Raw genomic sequence first — 21,124 nt, 5'->3', positions numbered from 1 at the left:
GTGAAACACGACTCAAATTTGAGGAGGGTGCTTTTACAAGGAGTGCTGCTAAAAAGAAAAGAAAAAAAAAAAGAAAACAGATTTTTAGGGGTTTTAAAAAATTAAGATGGCATGCTGTAAAGCATGTCAGCAGAGAATAACTGTGAAATGAAAGGCAAACTCAGTATTTATATGCATTCAGTTTACTTCCATCTGAGAATTTATTAGTCGATGATAGTACACAAAGCAGAGACAATGATGACTCCACAAAAACAAGGTAGGCACTTAAATTGACAGGGAAAAGTCATTCAGAAATTAAAAAAGCTCTCCACTGAAAATTGGTCTCGCGTTTTGTGTTCAAACTTGCATGTATTTTGAATACATGTTCACTAAAGAAGTACTCATATGCTCAAGTTACCATGGGAGTGACTGTTTTTAAGTCCCCTCTTGAAGGATCAGGTAATGAGAATGACGAGAATGGAGTGCCTTGCCTAAGGGCACGACAACTGCTGGCAGTGGACATGAACAAGGGACCTTACAATTGAGAGTCTGTGGTCGGATCCACTAAGCCATAGAGGCTGCCAATAATCTTGACAAAACTGTAAGGATCATTGAAAAATTTACAACCAAAAAGAGGTCTCAGAAGGAAAAAACTTCATCATTCCTACCATCGTCATTATGACTTCATGGTGACATTGCAAAATGACTGAAAGGTTATGGAATTACACACATTGTAATGGAAAACTCGTCATGACTTCTCACACTTCTCATCGTCCCAAAAATATCCAATTTTCCAATAAAAACACAATTTCTTCCACCACACTGCAGACCTTCATAAGGAACTGCATAACATATCGGGTATAAAACTTGATTCAAAACAGATATGGAACAGTACATATACGTCAAGTACGTCATAGACGCAGACAATTAAGTTTCGCAATGATGACAATATCTGATAGTAAAATATCTCTGAAGTTAGCGCCCATGAATCACAGATGTCTATCGCTCCGGATGGGGATTAGTATGGCACGTCATCGTCAAAGGTGTGTGGCCGTCTTGCTACAAGACACAGGAAGATGAACCTGACTGGTCCTGATCACACACTCGCCCTGCATGTATCTAGAAGTTCACGACGGAACGAATGCTGCATTGGGCGAGAAAGGAGAACAAGCGAGGCGCACTGCTTAAAACAACGCTGCTCAATGCATAGTGCTTAAAAGACATCCAGTATGAGCACCTTACAGAGTTTTTTGCCATAATTCTGAGCTGAGCAGTTCCAAGAAATGCAAAGTCAAAAACCATGAACTGATTGCTTCTTTTGATAATAACTTGATATACAAGCACCCCAATCTCTCAACATACTATGCAAAGAGACATATAAAAGCCTCAATCCACTCATTAAGGAAAGGAAGTTACAAGTTGTATGGACAACGAAAAATGAAATGATTCCACTTCATCAGGCATATATTGCAAGACACTGGGACAACGCAAGGAGTATGTACATAGTTGATCTTTTGAAAGACGCCTCCCACATCAATCTTTAAAATATAGGCATATTTTACATCTTGCATCACATATCAATCAATTTTAAAGGAATGGACGAGCTCTTGATAGTGTAAAACACCAACAGACTCGCAAAAGAATTCAGTTCAAAAACCCAAATAGGAAAGGTAGCCAGGACAGTTCATCCATTGTGTAAGCTTGGAATCAAAGATGTTTACATGAAGCTGCAGGTTTTTTTTACATACACTTTGTAAGAACACCAGATTGATCTAGACCTTATAAAAGTGTATGAAATTGTTACACAGGTGAAAAAAAAAAAGACACACACACACACACAAACATGCTTTGAAGGCAATATGAGCAGAAATTATAGATATATCTTCTTTAGCCGAGCAAAAAGGGCTAAATCTCACAGCATAATACCCTATTACTAACAAAATCTCCTATCAAAAACAAACTAACAAATTATGCCAAATGCGAGCTGAAGTCCTGAAAAAAAAATGATACAGAGTTTAAAGTCACAAACATAAGAAACAAATCAGGAGGCTAAGTGAAGCTGGGGGTTGGGGGAATGACAAAGGAATCAGAGAAACCTTGTGGGAGGGTGCAAATTTTCCTTTAATATCCCCATCTCCCCTTCCCATGCACTCTGCCCATAATTACATATCTTTACTTTCCCTTGGTAGAAAGCCAAGTCTCCTATGCTTTCTATAAAACCCTATTCCCAGAACAGTGAGGCTCACCTCAGACCGTCGTGCATGAGCTGGAATGCCTCGCTGATCTTGTCCAGGCCCATGGTGTGGGTCACAAACTCGTCAACTTTCACAGTGCCTGCCAGGTAATCTTCCACCAGCTGTGGAACGCCATCGCGGGACTTGAACCCTGGTGGAGAGAAGCACCACACAACCAAGCTAGGCAATGAAGGAGTTGGGCATTGTGCAGGCTAATTTCTTGCTTTTCACAACTGCCATGGAGCAAGTCAAAATATCATCTGGCCAGACTCAACATTCTGCAAGTGGACAGACTGTTTTCTGTGCAGTTGGGCATCGGTGAAATACAGGACACGCCAAATAATTGGTTAGTTTGGTCAGTGTCCCCAGAGAACTTTGACTGAACCATATGATCTTGAATTTTCTTGATGACAATATACAGTGTCCACACCAGCAAGGTTTTAACCTCTCTTGAAAGAATTTCAAAACACTCCCTTCAGAACACTGTATGTTCTTTCCCTTGTCAGTCCTTCATACTGTGACCATAAAGGAGACCTCCGGATGATTTTCAGACTTTTACATTTGAACAACTATAAATTAGTTATACCGAGTATAGAGTTTCAGAATTTATAGTGATTGGGATGAGGAACAAGCATGTTTTCATAATTCATAACAAATTGCAATGAACAAGGACGATGACATGGCTGCCTCACAATAAGAATGCATGAGTAGGGGCTCATGGAAGCAGAACAAAAGAAGCATAGCTACTGCACAGGTGAACTTGTTAAGCAAGCGGTATTGTAATGGAATTACACTGCTAGATTTCTGAAATATGTGAGGCTCCTAGGTCATCAACACTTTTCAGTGAATTATGTTTAAAATTTTTTAGAGTACTGGTTTCTCTGCTCAGGGACCACAATAAATTCCACAAATCTATACATGGAGCTGTTGATTTATGTACTACATGATGCGAAATTATGAAAACTGTCTGGAATGCCCCTTTAAAAGTACTACAATCCCCTGATGCCAAAGGTCACTGAATAGCCCTCCCAGACACCACCGCCCTTACCTCCAAAGGCGCTACCCTTCCAGACACGCCCGGTGACAAGCTGGAATGGACGGGTGGAAATCTCCTGCCCTGCTGCAGCCACCCCGATGATTGTGGACACACCCCAGCCCTTGTGGCAGCTCTCCAGGGCCTGGCGCTATGGGTCCAAGAGCAAAGGGAGGAAAAGATACACACAAAACATCATGGTCTCTTCTGACTAATCTTTTGGACATGAAGTATCTAAACTGAGCTAACATATATAAACTTTCTTGTCATAATAACGTACACAGCCACATTACATGACCACAAAGATTGCGCAAAGTGATTGTCCATATCTCATTGAGAGCGCTCTCCAAATATAAGTGCAGCAGACATAAGTTTCTGTTGCACTTCACAGCTATCTTGTTTTCCAAATTTTAAGACATGATGTTTCAGTCATATTTCTACACATCACCTTCAATCTGTACCTAAAAGAGATAATCATCTCTGAATGACAATATATGTACTTCTACTGTAAGTTAGAGCACCTCCTTTTACATGTTTTTGACTTGTGAAACTCAATCGTAGTCACATACTGGAGTCTGCTACACTCCTGGACTCGTTCCACCGGCAAAAATAGTTTGAAGTACATATAATGCCACACACAACAGTGTGGCTACACATGTGCACATTTGAATGGCCTTGGAGTTTCATTATAGGGGTAATTTGTCACCAATATATCAAGAGAATAATGACGAAATTAACAATCATTACAATGTTATGAAAAAAATAATTGCAAGGGTACTCTTGCACACTAGGAGTATCATCACATCAGGATACTTAGTAATGGTGATAAAAACAGACAAACACTATTACGATGGTGATGATGACAACAATGATGATGAGTGTTACCACAACCATGATGTGTCTCATAAGAGAATATTGATGATGATGATGATGATGATGATGATAACTGACAATGATGAGAGTTGTCCTTGTGATGAAAATGGCAAAGCTGCCTTACCATGGTGTGGATATTTCCGATGCACTCAAAGGTAAAGTCCAGGCCTCCGTCTGTCATCTCAGAAAGGACTTGCTGGATGGGCTTGTCCATGGCCTTGGGGTTCACAAACTCAGTGGCACCAAAGTCTCTTGCTGAGGACACAACAGACAAAGATTATTGCCTTTGACTGCACAGAAGTCTCAGTACGTGTTTGAGTCTCGTCTTAATCACAAGTCACAGAGTCTTTGAGCTGGATTTTATTCTCTTGTTATGAACCGATAAGCTTTTGATGTATTCATTCTTCTTTGTCATAGACAACTGATAATGTCATGGAGAAATGCCAAAACAAACAAGGAAAAGTAGAAATTACGTGGTGCGTAATATATGTCCCCGCCGGAAGTAGCATTTTGTAGCAAAATGTACAATATAGGTAAAAAATCAAGGTCAAAGGTCAAAGAAGTCAAAGGTCAAAATTCTGTGTAGAAGTTTTGAAGCCCTCACCTAGTGCCATCACATAAAGCAAACGGAATCGAAATCGGGTTAGAAATGGCGAAGGAATAGCATTTTGTAGCAAAATGTACAATATAGGTCAAAAATCAAGGTCAAAGGTCAAAATTCTGTGTAGAAGTTTTGAAGCCCTCACCTAGTGCCATCACATAAAGCAAACGAAATCGAAATCGGGTTAGAAATGGCGAAGGAGTAGCATTTTGTAGCAAAGTGTACAATACAGGTCAAAAAATCAAGGTCAAAGGTCAAAGAAGTCAAAGGGCAAAATTCTGCATAGAAGTTTTGAAGCCCTCAACTAGTGCCATCACATACAGCAAACGGAATTGAAATCGGGTTAGAAATGGCGAAGGAGTAGCATTTTGTAGCCAATGTACAATATAGGTCAAAAATCATGGTCAAAGGTCAAAGGAGTCAAAGGTCAAAATTCTGTGTAGAAGTTTTGAAGCCCTCACCTAGTGCCATCACATAAAGCAAACGGAATCGAAATCGGGTTAGAAATGGCGAAGGAGTAGCATTTTGTAGCAAAATGTACAATACAGGTCACAAAATCAAGGTCAAAGGTCAAAGAAGTCAAAGGTCAAAATTCTGTGTAGTAGTTTTGAAGCCCTCACCTAGTGCCATCACATAGAGCAAACGGAATCGAAATCCGGTTAAAAATGGCGAAGGAGTAGCATTTTGTAGCAAAATGTACAATATAGGTCAAAAATCAAGGTCAAAGGTCAAAGAAGTCAAAGGTCAAAATTCTATGTAGAAGTTTTGAAGCCCTCACCTAGTGCCATCACATAAAGCAAACGGAATTGAAATTGGGTTAGAAATGGCAAAGGAGTAGCATTTTGTAGCAAAATGTACAATACAGGTCAAAAAATCAAGGTCAAAGGTCAAAGAAGTCAAAGGTCAAAATTCTGCGTAGAAGTTTTGAAGCCCTCAACTAGTGCCATCACATAAAGCAAACAGAATCGAAATCGGGTTAGAAATGGCGGAGTAGCACTTTGTAGCAAAATGTACAATATTAAGGTCAAAGGTCAAGGTCAAAGGTCACAACTAAAATTCTGTGTAGAAGTTTCAAAGCTCCCATGTAGTGCTCTCATATAAAGCAAACAGAATCAAAATATGGCTCATAAATGACAGAGAAGTAGCAAATTGAACATTTTGATCACACACGCACGCACACACGGACACACACACGTACGGAGCCCGTTTCATACTCCCCTGCTCGAACTCGTTCGGCGGGGACAATAAAGGTAAAGGCACTTCAGGGGACCGTTTCATGAAACTTTTTGTCAGTGATTTACACTGACAACTGTTAAAAGCTACTGAAATCCTTGCGTCTGATTGGCTGATAGCAAATTTGTCGGTGAAAACCTCCGACGAACTCGTTGATGAAACGCCCCCCCAGGTTTTCACTTCTTTCAGTTCAATTTCAAGAACATTTACTGGTCAGATGTTCATACTTCTTTCCTCTTCGTGTTTCTCATTTTCTCTAGGTTCCTCCGGCACTAATAACTTCTTACGTTGAGTTTTTGCACTTACACGATAGCATTGCTGAGAGAGAGTCTTAACTCTCTGTGACAGAGGCGGCCTTTCTTCAAGAGTCATTCCTGCATGTACCCCAGAAAGGTCTACTTTCAACTCCACATTACAGATATGCACCACTGGCAATGACCATTGTGAACAGAGTGAACCCACTCTCGAGGTCTCCTTTTGAATTCATGCAGATTTCAGAAACGGCATGGGTACTGAACTATCCCTTAAAATGAAATCCTGCTTTCCGTCCTTGCACAAAATGGTGAACATGTTATGCTTCAGCCCAATTTGTCTTTCATATCAACCAGCAACTTTTACGCACTTGTCACAAATTCTATAATAGCGCCATGGTCCCCACAGGGTTAACAAAGGTGCTGCTTTACAAGATGTCACGGGGTGGGGGGGGGGGGGGAGGGAAGATGCCAGCAGCCTACTTCTTGACTTTGACTTTACTCACCTATCTTCTCCTTGGAGGGGTTGATGTCGATGGCGATGATGCGGGAGGCCTCGGCAGCTTTGCATCCCATGATCACAGCCAGACCGACGCAGCCAATGCCCCAGACCGCACAGGTGGACCCTTTGTCAACCTGTCGATCACCAAATGATGGACAACACTATAATTTCACATGCCTCTTTTCAATACCTTCACTTTCACAGGTTAAGGGAACTCTGTCAAAGAATAATCATAATAATAACTAGAAATGCTGCTATGGCAACTGATACCTCAACTAAGTTGCACAATTCTCTGAATAATTCTATAGTATATCTTGACATTGTGAGATACCAGTTTCACATGATTCAAAAGAAATTGAAATGTATACATATAGATTTAAAATTTTAATGACACAATCCCACACGTGTTGAGAGGTTATACATAAATACATTCCTTGAACAAAGTTTCATTTGACATGGACCCACGGCCTTTGACCCCATGGCTAACACCTTTCTCCAAACAATCACTTCCTGGTAATATAGACCAAATTTCATGATAAACGAACGTCCATAAATTGTAATACATTACAGAAACGGTCTATTGTCTTACTGTGCAATCCCCAATTATCCCAAAACATCATGCACGCAAATATAATCAGTTACTAAAAATTTGCATCAAAATATTAACAGGGTAGAAAGCCTCAAGGACTTTGCATTTGTTTGAGATCCAATCAGGTTTCGGCATATACAGGATATATCAATGCTGAATATTTGCAGGGAACTGATTAATAGTGGTGTAGCAAAGGAAGCCACCAATTTGACTTACGTTGGCAGTGATGCGAGCCGCACCATACCCAGTCGTGATACCGCACCCAAGAAGACAAACCTTGTCAAGTGGGGCTTTGACATTTACCTGGAAACAGCAACAGGAAAATGCAAATACTTTATATTTCCTTGAAGCAATGTATATTGCTCTCAAGCATAAGCTTATAGGATACAGCCTTTTTCTGCAATTGCTCCCTTTAGATTGTACACTTGAATTATTTTTCTGTATTATTAATGTAAATGTGTAATTTGTATTAAATAATTGTCAATATCATGTATTCATCAAGTATATCAATTCTTCTTCAAAAATCCTGATTTGTACAAGAGAAAAATGTATTTGTATACTACATTTTTCATGAAATTGCAGAAATAAATAAAAATAAATATCAAATATCAAGATATCGAAATATCAAATATATGCAGTATATTTAGCGAGTTTAATTTTTTTGCAAATCGGGACTTCCCAACAATTTCATGAGTGTTTAGATTTGCGATCATGGAGTACAGTAATGAAGGGAGACATGTAATCCTGCATGTCACATTTATGTCAAGGTCAGTTTAATAATTTTGCATGTTGTTAGATTTGCGACTGGCACCCCACGCGAGAAGTTTGCAAAAAATAAAATTCTTGCAAAATATATGGTGTATACAGTATTACATTCAGTCTGACCTGAGATTAAACATAGCACCAATATCAATATCAACATCAATATCATCTACGTTGTCATTTTTCATGGATTTATTCGTTTTAGTAATAGTGGACATCGCATTCGAAACAGGCCTTCAACAACTAGGGCATCAGTGTTGTCTGTAAAAATCCAAATACTCCTGGAATCGGTCTTAACTTTGCTTATCAAAATGAAAAATCACCCATAGAAGAAAGGAAAGGCACTGCATACAGAATAAAGTGTACACTGTACTGATTGTGACATTTCCCTTTAGTGAGACAGGAATAACACGGAAGAAACACATGACCTATTGAGGGCTAGCTGATTTTGCTATAACACACGTTTCCCACAGACTCCTGCCATAGTATATTCGCGACTGGTCTTGAACAGGTCAAAAGATCACAAAAGAGCCCTCAGATTGAACAATCCCTCTTACTCTATAGAAACTACAGATTGTGCCCTTGATAACTGACATTAACATTGGATGGCATGGTACCTATAGATATTATTGACTTTTAAACCCTCTTCGGGTCAAAGAAGGTGAAACTAGAAATGTCGCTATGGCGACTGATGCCTCCGCCATAATGCATGATTCTCCCAATAGGTGTATAGTACAATGCCTTCACAATGTGTGATGACAGTTTCACATAACTGGCAAAATATTGAAATGACAGGTTTGTCAGAAATATCTTGAATGTTCACTTTCCTTGAACTGGGTTTGCTATAATTGTCTAAGAGTGCAGGTACACATATTTGGGAATTGAGAATTTTTACTTGACTTCTGACCGACCCTTTTATGAGTGTATGCATTGAGTAATTTCCAAGTATGAATAGTATTCAATTACAGTACAAAATAGATTGGGGGGGGGGGGGCATTGAAACCTGGCCTTTGACCCTTAACCTCTGACCTTTGACCTTCTGGCTGGAAATTTCCCAGAGAATCTCCATTAGGTAATGCATGTATATATCAAGTTTTAAAACTAATAATGCAAGCATTGCATATATACTAGTATATATGAGGGAAATAGTAAAATTCTGAGTAGTTGATGTTGACGTTGACCTCTGACCCCCTGACTATTGACCCATAACCCCTAAATTCCCTAGATAATCCCTGCCAGTCACTACATGCGTATGTACCAAGTTCCATGAAGATACATTGAACCATTTGCGAGAAAAGTGATATTGCAACATTTTCACCTAACCTTTGACCTTTGACCTTTGACCTTATGACATGAAACTCTCTCTGGAGAATCTTTACGCAGTAGTACATATCTACACTAAGTTTCAAGAAAATACCTTTGGGCATTGCATAGATATGTGGGAAATAGCAACATTTTTAGCATTTGACCATGACCTTTTGACCTTTGACCTCTTGCCAATGTCACTAAAATCTACTTAACTAATTGCCCCATCATACATTATCCTTGGACCAAGTTTGGTGAAAGCTGCTTCATCCAGTTTTGAGTTATCACGTAATAAGATAAATTTTAGGATTTGACCTGGATCTTTGACCTTTGACCTCTGTCCGATTTCACTAAAAAACTAATCAAGTAATTGTCCCACCATACATTATCCTCCAAGAAATTTTGATGAAATTTGCTTGATCCAGTCTTGAGTTATCGCGTAAACGGATACAATTTCATGATTTGACCTTGACCTTTGGCCGATTTCACCCAAAATCTAATCAAGTACTTGCCCCATCGGACGTACGTACGGACGGACGGACAACCCGAAAACATAATGCCTCCGGCACCACTCCGTGGCGGAGGCATAAAAATCTCAACAGAAAAAAGAGAAATATTTCACTGAATGGGGAGACTGACTACTCACTGTCACCCATTTCTAACTGATCTTGAGACAGCAGACAGCAAGAAAAAACAACAACAACAACAACAAGAAGTGTGAATAATCATACAGCCTGAGAAAGCATGCCTATTAAACTAAGGACTGGTAGAAGCTTAAACTACCTGCCTGGATTCGTTTTCTTTTGGACATTTCAACTTTGACTTGTATGTAAAAATATACCCCCTTCATACACAATTCCATCTAGCAAAGATATCAAAACTAGTTCAAAAGGTACTTAGTACATGGACATGCCATTATGATTATTATAAAAGTGAATTTGAAATGATTGCATTAAAAAAAGGAATACTGTACATTGATATTATTGATAGCAACTGACATGTATGCTTTCTTTCCTTGTGTATGAAACATAATGTAAACTCTCTAACAGGTATATAAGCGATAACAGAGTCTCTGGGCTCTAGAAGAACATAATAATAAATCTGGTTGGAAATAAAAACAGTATCTCGTCTTGCAGAGAGTTATATAGCTCAACTAGAAATGTCGCTATGGCGACTGATGCCTCCGCCATAATGCATGATTCTCCCAATAGGTGTATGGTACAATGTCTTCACAATGTGTTATGACAGTTTCACAAAACTGACAAAATATTGAAATGACAGGTTGTCAGAAATATCTTGAATGTTCACTTTCCTTGAACTAGGTTTGCTATAATTGTCTAAGAGTGCAGGTACCTGTATTTGGGGAATTGAGAACTTTTACTTGACTTCTGACCTACCCTTTTATAAGTTTATGCATTGAGTAATTTTCAAGGTATGAAGAAAGAGTGTAATTACAGTATAATATATATATATATTTGCATTTAAACCTGACCTTTGACCCTTAACCTTTGACCTTCTGGCTGGAAATTTCTCAGAGAATCTCCATTAGGGAATACATGTATATATCAAGTTTTAGTTTTAAAAATAATAATGTAAGCATTGCATATACTAGTATATGAGGGAAATAGTAACATTTTGAGGAGTTGACCTTGACCTTTGACCCCCTGACTAGTGACCCATGACCCCTATATTCCCTAGAAAATCTCTGCCAGTCAGTACATGTGTATGTACCAAGTTCCATGAAGATACATTGAACCATTTGCAAGAAAAGTGAAATTGTAACATATTCACCTAACCTTTGACCTTTTGACCTTTGACCTTATGATATGAAACTCTCTCTGGAGAATCTTTATGCAGTAGTACATGTCTACAATAAGTTTCAAGATAATACCTTCGGGCATTGCATGGATATGGGGGAAATAGCAATTTTTTTAGCATTTGACCTTGACCTTATGACCTTTGACCTCTTGCCAATGTCACTAAAATCTACTCAACTAATTGCCCCATCATACATCATCCTTGGACCAAGCTGGGGGAAAGCTGCTTCATCCAGTTTAGGATTTGACCTTGATCTTTGACCTTTGACCTCTGTCCAATTTCACTCAAAACCTAATCAAGTAATTGTCCCATCATACATCATCCTCAGACAAATTTTGGTGAAATTTGCTGAATCCAGTCTTGAGTTATCGCGTAAACAGATACAATTTAATGATTTGACCTTGACCTTGACCTTTGGCCGATTTCACCCAAAATCTAATCAATTAATTGCCCCGTCATACTTTATACTTGGACCAAGTTTGGTAAAATTCCAGTCAATATTACTCAAGTTATCGCGTAAACGAATGCGGACGGACGTACGTACAGACGGACGGACGGACAAGCCAAAAACATACATCGTAATGCCTCCGGCACCACTTCGTGGCGGAGGCATAAAAAAAAAAATAGTTCTCTGAAATATTATTGTACTGTGCCAAGGCTAGGACTTAATGAGTACATATATGCATGTGTGTCTGTGTGTGTCTGTGTGTGTGTGTATTTGTGTGTTTGCAGTGAAGTATTTGCATTCTAGCATTTACTCTGCACAAAATCAGTGGGAGTGGTATTAAAGGAGCACACACATGCACCAGTGTGCAGTCAATGCGGCATGATCCCTAGATCAAATACTGGCAGGGGTACGAAGGGCACCTTCAACACAGAAGCCCCTCATTGCGAGGATATTGCACAACCTAGGACTGATGAGCAAACATGTTAGATATGGGAACAAATCACACGTGCTTCAATGGTACGACATTCAAACAATGCGATGGCCAATATTCATTGAGAGCTGTCGAGTCACTTCTACATTTATGGTGGTTGAGCTACACAATGTATCATCACCGATCTTGAAAAATTATATTAAATTGATTGAACATATCACAAAAGGAGTTAGAGAAAAACAAAAATGTCTGTAGAATGGTACAATTTGTATTGATCTTTCACTGACATACATTGTGTCACTAGATATATTACATTCTTTTTTTTTCTTTTTTCTTTTTTTTACCAGAGGAAAAAGTACAGTCATATGAGTTTAAATTGTATTTCCATATATACTAAACCAATTTTATATTTTCTTAGCTTTAATTCGGAATTTGTTTTATCCGAAACATCTTTATAATCTGTGTTGTCCATGCAAAATGTTTGGAAATATATTTCATTACCGTACTTGATTTTGTACCAGCATATAAATTTTTGTACACTGTCACAACCATATGCCCATATATTTCATGTACTAAATGTATGCATGTGTGAATATATAGACAGAAGCATCAATCAGTCGGAAGTAGCATCATTAAAATAAAGCCACATACACTTCAAGAGAATTGCTAAAATCTCTTTGGGATTTAAATGAGTGTACTAACACTGCAAAGGTCACTGCCTTTTCAGCACAGAGTTTGCTACAAAGTTAGAGTTACCTTTGCTATGGAGATTTCAGCCACGACAGTGTACTCGCTGAACGTGGAGGTCCCCATGAAGTGGTAGAGGGTCTTCCCCTTGCAAGTGAAGCGAGACGTGCCGTCCGGCATCACCCCCTTTCCTTGGGTGGACCTGGATGATTTTACAGAGAGGAGAGAGGAATGAGAAAGTAGAGAAGGGATGGGATCGGGTGACAGAAAGAGAGAGTTTGTGTGCGTGTGTGTGAGAGAGAATATATATACATAAAGACAGAGAAATATAGAAAGAGATACAGATTGCGGAAGGGGGGGGGGAAGAAGGTGTGGATGAGAGGGGAGAAGAAGGGTAAAGAGACAATGTGGGGAACATGGAAGGCAGGAAGAGATGAAAGACAGAAGAATAACAGAAAGAGAGATGGCAAAACAAATCTTATTTGGATATCTTACTCTATTATGTTTCTACCAAGCAATGGGCCAAGTTAGTTACTAACTCAAAACCTATCATATGGTCATGAGCTCTGATACATGCAATGGGTGTGCATGGAGCCCTATATCCAGTTGGGTGTTGAACCTCTACGAACCCAGCCATTCATTTCCAGACATACGTCCCAATCAGAGAGGAAAGCACTCCAACTTGCATAACAAAGCACATTAAGGGGCAAGGACATACACTGCCGAAGTCACACACCTTTCCTGCTCAAAAGAAGGAAATAAAAGCACCAAATACAAACCACAAAGATATCTAGCATTCAAAGTCACAATTTTTGAGGTTTGATTTGACATAATGTTCTGCATAGCTATCACTTAGAATGTGGCAAATACACACAGATACTGTACAACCAGAAATTTTCACATATTTCACAATGAGTCAAGATTTGCGAAAGTAAACTGCATGTGAAAAGTTTTGTCTACATAATGCACTAAATGCTAGTGGCAACTGGCATACGTTTCATGCTGCAAAAAAAGGCAGTCAGCTCCAATTTGTGTCAATTTCATGTCACAAATATTTCTCAATTTACAGTAGGCTGGTATGGGGCATTATAATTAGGCCTAGTCAAGAACCAAGATTATAAGGTCAACTGAGCAACAGGTCAGTCGGTTTCTAGCATCCAATTTTACATGTATAACAGATCTTTGCAAAGGTTGTAGTGCTGATCACACCACAGGTGTAACGTAATTGAGCCAAGAACAAAACAACAAAACGAACAAAAAAAAAAAAATGCCGCAAAAAAGGTCTCACCTGATGACGCTGCACAGGTTGGTTTTCTTACTATCGCAAAACTTGCAGTTGTAGCACTGTGGAATGTAGAGGGGTACGACGTGGTCCCCTGGCTGGACAGATGTGACTCCCTCTCCGATGCTTTCTACTACTCCACCCCCCTCATGACCCAAGATGCAGGGGAACATCCCTTCGGAATCTGCCCCGCTGAGGGTGTAGGCGTCCGTGTGGCATACTCCTGTTGCCACCACCTATGGTATGAACAGCATGGTAATACCAGGTGAAAAATTGATCTGTGCTGGAAGAACTTTACAAATACTTCTTTGTATGTGAGTGTACTCCTGTTAAGGATGAGTGTTATAACAAAGTCCTTGGGATTTGCAATTTTCTTTCGTTATATCAAAATGTTTTTATACATATTGAGTGTATATCTGAATAAATAAACAATAAAGAAGAATAGAGAGGATAATGTTGCGGCCTGAATTTTTATTTCGTTGAAGCCGGAATTTTGTTACAACCATGTTCGTTATAACGGGAGTGCACTGTAGTTCTTCGTATTTATAAGTAAGATATGAGACTCATACAATATCCATACTCACATTTGTCATAAAAACCTCATCAATACCATGCCACTTCAACTGCTTGATCTCTTAATGATTATCTGGCAGATCACTACTAAAATATCAAAATTCCTCAAACTGGTGACAAGCATGCGAGTTGGGAGTCCTTAAGTAGCCAAAATTTTCCAAAGAGAAATTTTCAGCAATTTTCATACTTCGGAAAAGTCCCTACAAATGTATTCATAGCTTGTTACAAATAGGAAAGAAAAAGTTGTGGTTGAGTGCACAAGTTTGTAAACAAAATCCCAACAACGTGAAACTTCAATAATCTGAAAGTGTAATGAATTCATGTTCATTGAGCCATTCAAATCCCCTTCTTGGCTCAGAGATTTGCACAGCGAGGTGTTGGAAAGATGATCAGTTTTATTCCTTGTCCCAATACACCTTACACTACACAAGTGTCACTAGACTGGTCAACACCATGAGGAGCTGGTGCCAGGCAGTCACTGACCTGCGTGATAGAAACGTTGACACAACATTTGCTTGTGCAACAATTACTCTGGTCTTATTTTCTCCAGGAACTTAGGGAACGGGTAAAGGTTGTGAGAGGAGTATAGGGAATAGCGTTAGTTTGATATGAGGATTAGGAGTAGGGTTTAGGGTTGTTTGTGGGTAGAATTTAATATGTTTGGCTTAGCGAGCAGATTTTCGTGTCTACATTGTACCTTACTCTTGAAAGGGGACTTATTTGTTGGTATTGCATTTTTTATGGCTTGAAGTAGTAACTTCAAGGATAGAACTTACATTCAATCAATAATGGATCCATTCAGTTTTATTGATGCCAGCAATTTGGCATTAAATTGTATTAATTACCACACATATACAAAAGAAAATGTACGACTGTAAATAAAGGAAAATAGTGCTATATTTTCATTAATTCACAACAATTATAACCTATGTATGATAACAATTAAAAGTTTATGGCGTGAAGTAAATGTGATCTGCAAGCGTTTCAGATTAAGTGTTGTTTGCTCAGACATTTGTCTTCATGATATATCATGTTATTGTCTTATGACTGATTTGTAACAAGACAGTCTATTGTATGTTCCAAAGTCTCCTTTTTGTTGAAATATCATGACATACATCTGCTCTCATAAATATTTCATTTGTGACATGGATAATGAATATCCCAGAGGAAGACAAAAAAAAAAAAAAAAGTTGCTGTGACTACCGTATAAGCTTCAGTTCCTCTAAACATACTCTCATCAGGCCTAAGTTTAATGGGTGGGGGGGGGGGGGGGTTGATATTTGTATCAATTCATGAGATAATGTGTAAAGGGGCACATTTTGATTTTATTCCCCCACTAGTTCTGCCACTACCAATGGAGAAAAGAAAAAACATATCAAACACAAGAAAATTACAAAATCATGAAGTATTGAAAATCAAAGATGACATTGCATAAAGGGGCACAATATTTTAGTTTTTGTTTTGTTTTCTTTATTCCTGCTTAGCATCACCAACAGAGGAAAGTAGAAAAAAAAAGACCCTTGCTTGTCTTGACAACAGCATGGGTCTGTAGGAGTGACTAACACACCTTGATACGAACTTCGCCTGCCCGAGGAGGAGCAACCTCGACTGTTTCGATGGTGAGTTCCTTTTTCGGTTCCCATGCAACAGCAGCACGGCAGGTGATGACCTACCCAAGAATACAATGGGAGAGAAGGTGAACTTGACAAATTTGCAGAAATTGCAAGTAAATAAAATATATAATTAGCAAATAAAGTAAGGAAGAAATAGTAAAATAAAGTAGAACATGATGTCAATAAGTATACTGATTAATGAAAATAAGACAGTATAAATATGATAATCACCATTGTCATCACTCATAGTCTATATCTACACAAGCATACTTTTCTGCTCCTTTTGTATAATCTACCATATCATGGCTTCAAGTATGCCTGATAAGGATAACAGAATCACTTTCACAAATGAGTGTTCAAAGCTGTCAAATGAATCTTGTTTGGGTGTTGAAGGCAACGATTGACATTAATCAAGTTATTGTGCTTGTGTCTATAAATGTCGATGTTGCTTTTCACAGTGTGCGCATTGTTACATCATTCATTCATCATTCCTTGCACCTTCTGAAATGTTTTGTACCTTAGTAGTGTAGGCAATTTCTGCAAGGTGCAAGGAGCAGAGTCCTACAGTTTGTACATTGTTCATTTACACATGACAAGGTTTGATATACAGTGGAATCTTGCTGAAAGTGGGAGGGCATTACAAGACTACTGTCTTTCCAGAAGCCTGACAAGACAGGTGAATACAGGTGAATGCTTTACCACGTTTCACTGTGAACTAGTATAATGTTAGAGTATTATTGTAGATCTACTAGGTACTGTCTACAGTAATTTCTTACAAAGAAAATTTCTAGAGTACTTTGTAGATCTGCATCATTACATCGATATGGGAGTATTGATATGCACAAAACAAAAGGAGGAACAGAGCACATTTTAAAATAGAATTATAGCGATATGATTACGAATTTATGATGCTATTAAAGGACAAGTTCACCTTCATAAACATAAGGATCGAGAGAATTCAGAAATATTAGTAGAACACATCAGTAAAAGTTTGAGGAAAATTGGACAATCGATGCAAAATCTTATGAATTTTTAAAATTTTTGTGTTGGAACCGCTGGACGAGGAGACTACTAAGGCTCGAGGAGACTACTAAGGCTTGGGCAACTCGAACCGAGGCCAGTGAGGGAGATTTATTTGGTTTGATATGATATATTAATTTTGAATTATTTGCAATAAAATGAAAATATATAGGGTAAAATTTGGAAATTTATAGAAATTTTATGAATATAGATTTGGCGTAAATATTCCTCGAGGAACGATAAACGCCAAATAAATTCAAATAACAACAACAACAACAACGTCATATGAGTACAACAGTATAAAGAAAATGTAAAGAAAATTCAACATATTTTCACTTTTTTCGCATAATAAAAGAGCACTCGACTTGCCTCTTTCTAAAGGCAATGGGAATAATATTACCCATAACATATGTCAGTAACGAGTTGAGGGAATGTGTACTTTTTTCAAAAGATGAAATTTTGTGAAATTCTCTTTATATTTTCCTTATATTGTTGTAGTATTGTACGCATGTGACATCATACACTGCAGTAGTCTTTTCATCCAGCGGTGACTGCACAAAAACTTCAAAAATTCATAACTTTTGCACGGATTGTCCGATTTTCCTCAAACTTTCAATGATGTGTTCTACTAATATTGCTACATTCTCTCAATCCTTATGTTAATGAAGGTGAACTTGTCCTTTAGCTTGATAAATTAATTTATTCTGCCATTCTCAAATATGACCATTCTGATTCATGTGATCCTAACGACTAGATCTAAATCTAACAAACATGCTTCAAACCCCGTGGAACAGAAGATTAGCGTTACATTGCAGCAATGGTAAACTTATTTAAAGTATTACTGTATCTCTCTATCCCATATGAATAGTGGCGCTCGCTCCAAATAAGTAGAAACTATACAATGAGATCGTCACTGGTTTGACCCCGGCCCAGTGAACAAGCAAACACGTGAGTTCTGTTATGAGTCCATTACGAATACGAAACCTTTCGAAACAGAGTCCACTCATCTGCTCATGAATGGTCTCACTCGCTCTCCCTTACCATAAACTGCTTACAATTAGAGACAGTGCGGACAATTTTACCTTTCCAACAGTTTCGGACATTTCGATTCCAGGTGTCAACCACAATGAGCCAATGAGAATCTGCTTTTGACGGCAATATCTTCCTTCACATTCGGCAGGTAGGAGTCACCATCCGAGCTCCACAACGATCGGCTGTCGTAAAGACGGCTACAGGCGCGGCGTACAAACACAAGCTGGAACTGACTGGGTGGCAGGTGGACTACGTACCGTACTGTACCGTACTTGTACTTGCACACTGCGGCTGTCCATACCGCCATGCTTTTTGCACCCGGCCGAGTCTGCTGCTGCTTGAGGTGTGTCGCCCCGCCCCCTGCAATAACGTGCCGTGCTCAAAATTCCCAGGTCCGGTCTACAGAACAATTCACCACAAGATAGCATCTGTGTGTAGCTTGATATTGGATTTCGAGATACAAGCAATAGCTGCATCATATACCTTCGAAATATGTCATGTAATGGTTTACAGTAGATAACTGTGAACTGACTGAATACGTAGTCAAAATAACAGATCCCTGGTCAGGTCACAGGAAAAGGAAACAACAAAGTACTTGTAGCTTCGCACCCGACCTCACCGGTACGATGTACCAACCACAATTTTTGAAGATACGGGCATCCGCTGTAATAGCACATTCTGGTAGGCAGATATTCAGTAGTGAGGATTAGTGAAACTAATATGTTTACTGAGCAGGAACCCAGCACGAATATGAGGTAACTTCTGGACGCTATGACGTGTCTACAATTCTCCTTTGCACCATGTTTGTACGCCACGAACACCGAAGTAAAGATCGCGCAGTGCAAACACGCAAGAACAGGAGGTTTTTGCCAACAAACCGGAAGTCACGGTCATAACAATTACTGAGCGCGCGTGCTCAATTTGTCAATTAGCAATAATGCAGTAAAAGGCCTACAGGTGTCAAACCTCATTGATATAGACGTAAACAAAGTCGGATTTGCATTAGTGTAACTGCTAAGGAAAGGAAAGTAAGTATTTTGTATAAAAAATACTATCATAATAAGAAATATATGATGTTCTGTTTTGTATTCATGAATAATCACTTGTAGTCGTCAGATGACACTTATAGAAATTACTGAATATTCTATTATCAATTTTGAACTACACATGCATGTTAACAATCCAATCATGTCGGCGTAGCAAGTTTCATAAATAACTTACAGGGCAATCCCGGACCAATTTGAAGTTATTCTAAAAAGAAAGAGTGAAATTTCACAATAGTGAAATTGGGTGAAAGGTCGGATGAAAACTAGAGAAGTTGCAAATTTGTGAAGTTTCGAAAATTTTGGCTAACGGTATAGTACTGTGAATATTACATTGTTATCGAACAATTATGAATATGCACATGAGGGAGCTAATGTCATCATCTCACAATATTCCATTCGTTATGAAAAAAAAAAAAGTTCCAACCACAATCAAACAAACAAATGCTGGGAATGTCAATATTTTTCGTAGGCCTACACACTATATGAATAAGAATATGCTATGTTTTGGTGTTTATTCGTGAAATCCTTTTTTTTTTTGCTTGACAGCACCACAGTAACAAAGTGTTCCGAACCTACAGTACTTGCAATGATAATAGAAGAAAGCGATGCCAAAATAATGGATGCTTCGCCAAATTGGGATGAATTTCTGGCAAGTCTTATGTATGTCTCATATCATAAATACTTTCGTTTCGACGAGTACACTGCAATTTATGTTATGCTTGGTTTGAAACATTCAGAAATTTGAAATATCTTTTTTAATGTGCAATATCAGAGTTTATTAGTGTTAACAGATTATGTTTGGTAAATGATTTCAACAATCCCCTCACTGGGATATTTATTATTCTACATCAGACATATGTTCATATGTACACGTAATACATCATAATATTTCAAATACAATACTTTGAAAAGCAAAACAACAAATAAATATCGTGACTCATGCCATCATATCATACATATCAAGTAAACAGGTGTCTAAACAGACACCTGTAAACAGGTAAACAGGTAGACACATGTAAACAGGTGTCTAAACAGACACAGACAGATTTCAACAAAATGATTAATAAAATATATTAACGTGGTTTACATTTTGACTGTCACAGCACTTGCAAACCATCTTTCGCAACGTACACACACTCCAAACACACACACGTACACACACGTACACACACACAAACAAATAAACAAACAAAAACAAAGTCAAGCATAGGGTCAAACAGAAATATTGTCTACCCCCATGGCCCCAGCACGTGACAACTCCAGTGTGAAGTGCACAGTTATTTCAGGGAGGTCCCTGGTTATTTGTTACGATTCCTAACAAAAGAGTACCAAAGTGTGATGCCAGAGCCATTCATCGCAATGGAAATTGGTTCTAAACAACCTCAGAAAAGCAGGAGTGTTTTGAATGCGCGCAACTGGTTCCAACCCAATGAAGCTGCAATATATCTGTCGATCCGATGTTTGGTTATTCTGTACAGATTTCAGTATACTTTGTCCTCAAGGAAAAAGTATCTGCTTTTACAAATAAGTCAGAATGAAAAGGTCGGTATATAATTAGTCTCTCATCTAAACTGTAGGCCCGAATTCACGAAGGTGGCACAAATGAAACCATGGTTTAAACCATGGACAAAAACCATGTAAGAGTGCCAAGTGTCGCATGGAATATTGTTTTCGTTACGAAATCAGTCATTTCGTCGATGAAATGATTATTATGTAACAAAATGACAACATTTTGTAACTAAATGAACATTTTAGTCCACGATATGATAATTTTGTTTAACAAAACGGTCATTTTGTCGACGAAATGATCAAT

At 38.5% G+C, this 21,124-nt stretch overlaps 1 protein-coding gene across 1 annotated transcript; it reads right to left on the bottom strand.

The window, feature by feature from the left end:
* Window positions 1-135: 135 nt before the first annotated feature.
* LOC140228585 (alcohol dehydrogenase class-3-like) lies at window positions 136-18,562 on the bottom strand. Its single transcript, XM_072308815.1, has 10 exons — window positions 18,316-18,562; window positions 16,168-16,269; window positions 14,034-14,263; window positions 12,815-12,947; window positions 7,512-7,598; window positions 6,711-6,840; window positions 4,244-4,374; window positions 3,262-3,397; window positions 2,226-2,364; window positions 136-1,123 (listed from the first exon to the last, which is right to left on the bottom strand). The coding sequence occupies exons 1-10, from the start codon at window positions 18,334-18,336 to the stop codon at window positions 1,099-1,101; spliced, it is 1,134 nt and encodes a 377-aa protein (XP_072164916.1). The 5' UTR covers window positions 18,337-18,562; the 3' UTR covers window positions 136-1,098.
* Window positions 18,563-21,124: the final 2,562 nt, after the last annotated feature.

This window comes from Diadema setosum, chromosome 5 (assembly GCF_964275005.1).
Source record: "Diadema setosum chromosome 5, eeDiaSeto1, whole genome shotgun sequence".
Lineage (NCBI taxonomy): Eukaryota > Metazoa > Echinodermata > Echinoidea > Diadematoida > Diadematidae > Diadema > Diadema setosum.
The sequence above is the reverse complement of the archived record's forward strand: the minus strand, read 5'-3'. Positions and strand labels throughout refer to the sequence as shown.

Bases quoted from the DNA above. Each gene is read 5' to 3' on its own strand.
- LOC140228585 (XM_072308815.1), bottom strand. From the start codon at position 18,336: ATGTCCGAAACTGTTGGAAAG. The intron at 4,375-6,710 runs GTGAGTAAAGTC...TTGTGTCCTCAG, and splicing joins CCCCTCCAAGGAGAAGATAG to CAAGAGACTTTGGTGCCACT. The intron at 3,398-4,243 runs GTAAGGCAGCTT...TTGGACCCATAG, and splicing joins TCGGAAATATCCACACCATG to CGCCAGGCCCTGGAGAGCTG.